Below are 2,101 nucleotides of genomic sequence, written 5' to 3'. Positions count from 1 at the left end.
CCTGCGCTCGGCACCGGGCACCGCCTCGGTATACAAAATGTGCGCCTGCGGGCGGACCCTCACAGCTCACAGCTCACAAGAGCTGGCGGGAATTATTGAGTCGAGCAAGCAGGGGTGGGCACCGCAACACGCATATCATGCCCGCGCCACGGATCGTGCGCGGCTGCGGCCTGCGGGGTGCGGAGGCTCCAGGCTGTCGACGAAGAGCTTTTTACTTACTACAAGTCAACTGTCGAGACGTAGAATAAATGAACACTCCAATATACGCGTACGCGCCGGCGCGGCAACCAGCAACCCAACCCGTGTACCGCAATAACTATCAACAACCGCGCCAGCCTCAACTGCGCCGCCCCTCACGCCGCCGCCGCCGCTGCGCCGCCAAAGGTCTGGTGCACAATCTCGCGCGTGCCGTGCATCTTGCCCATTCCCTCCTGCGTCGCGTGGCCGTGCGAGCCCAGGTTGATCTGTGAGATGCCGTCCGTGCCGAGCCCGTCGATGCCCTTCACGTGGTCGACCTTGCCGATGTTGCGGCTGGTGTCGAAGGTGCCCGCCTGCGAGGCGTGCCCGTGCGAGCCCATGCCGACCGCAGTCGTGGTGCCGTCGCCACCGAGGCCGCCGATGCCCTTCACGTGGTCGACCTTGCCGATGTTGCGGCTGGTGTCGAAGGTGCCCGCCTGCGAGGCGTGCCCGTGCGAGCCCATGCCGACCGCCGTCACGCTGGCGTCGGTCCCCAGGCCGTCGATGCCGCGGACCTTGTCCATCTTGCCGATGTTGCGGCTGGTATCGACGGTGCCGGCCTGCGAGGCGTGCCCGTGCGAGCCCTTGCCGAGGAAGGTCTGCTCCGCCCGGCCCTTGCGTAGCGTCTCCTCGTCAAAGTGCCGCACCGACTTGTCCGCAAGCTTTGCCCCGAGGGTCGGGCCGCCGTAGCCGGGCACCTTGCCGCTGACGCGGCCGAGCGAGTGAATGTTTGTGATGACGGCCATCATGTCCTGATTCTCGTAGAGCGAGACCGTCTGGAAGAGGTCGTGCTTCGGGACGCCCAGCGCGCTGCACGCCTCGAGGTACTTGGCAATGTTCTCCATCTGCTGGAACGCCATCTTCATCGCCGACGGCTTCTTGCAGACGCCCGGCTTGAGCGCGTTGACGAGGGCGCAGAGGACGACGCCCGACTTGAGCGCCTCCTGGAGCGTGCCCTCGAGCGCCTCGCCCGTCACCGCCTCGATCCACTCCCGCGCCTCGCGCTCCATCTTCGGGTCAAACTTGGCCGCCGCCTTGTCGGCGAGCTCTTTGTCCATGCCGTAGAGCGGGATGCCGTCGTCGCGCTTCGCGGCGCCGTCGTAGCCGGCGTGCACCGCGTTGCTGACCGGCTTGGTGGACACGCGCGTCGACATGAAGTGGTGGTCCGTCATTGTTGGTTGTCTGAAAGGTTCGGGTCTCCGCTTGGGACGTGCGAGTTTGAGCTTCCTTGCACTCGGCCGCCTTTGATCACGTCGACTCCGTCCCAAGCATCGGCCAGGATGTCGGCTCCAAAAAAATCTGCCACCAAAGGCAGTCTGCGCCGTGGCCGACTCATGCACACCGCTTTCGGCTTTGCCAGCGCCAGCACGCCTCGGCTCGCCGACCGACCCGTCCCCCGTCCGTCAAACTCCAGCGCGATGGTCTTTGCGCTCCTCTCTCTGCTTGAGCAGCACTTGAGCACTGGATAGGGTCGATTCCGCATGGTACGGGGCCCCTCGATCGTCTCGCCCTCCCTCACTGGTGCGTTCATTGGGGGGGGGGTCATAACAAACACGGTACAGGATCGAGGTGCACGCTGCCAAAGCAGTGTCGTCCCCCCTCTCCAGGGTTAGTGCTCACTAAACCTGGCACGGGTCAGCTCGGGTCAAGTGAAGACGGGTCACCCTAACCCACGGCTAACCCAGCGCTAACCCGCGCGACTGGGGGGCATACGTAACGTCAGCATGGGTTTGCGCCGGGTTAGGGGTGGGTTAAGGCCGGGTTAGTGCCAGTGATGGCCCAACCAAGGCGCAAGGGAAGAGGAGTGCGCTGAGGGCTAGGCTGAGGGCGCCGTAAGTTGTAGATCCTGTGGCATGAGACGCTG

General features: G+C 64.8%; 1 protein-coding gene across 1 annotated transcript in view; it reads right to left on the bottom strand.

The window, feature by feature from the left end:
- The window catches only part of EMIHUDRAFT_317568 (hypothetical protein), a gene marked incomplete at both ends in the record, with an annotated part of 3,468 nt that extends 2,059 nt beyond the window's left edge, over positions 1-1,409 (bottom strand). Inside the window, one exon of the mRNA XM_005790093.1 lies at positions 516-1,409. Coding sequence (XP_005790150.1) covers positions 516-1,409 — 894 coding nt within the window. The remainder of the gene's footprint in view (positions 1-515) is intronic.
- Between the last annotated feature and the right edge of the window lie 692 nt (positions 1,410-2,101).

This window comes from Emiliania huxleyi, assembly GCF_000372725.1.
Source record: "Emiliania huxleyi CCMP1516 chromosome Unknown EMIHUscaffold_1226, whole genome shotgun sequence".
Classification (NCBI taxonomy): Eukaryota; Haptophyta; order Isochrysidales; family Noelaerhabdaceae; genus Emiliania; species Emiliania huxleyi.
The sequence above is the reverse complement of the archived record's forward strand: the minus strand, read 5'-3'. Positions and strand labels throughout refer to the sequence as shown.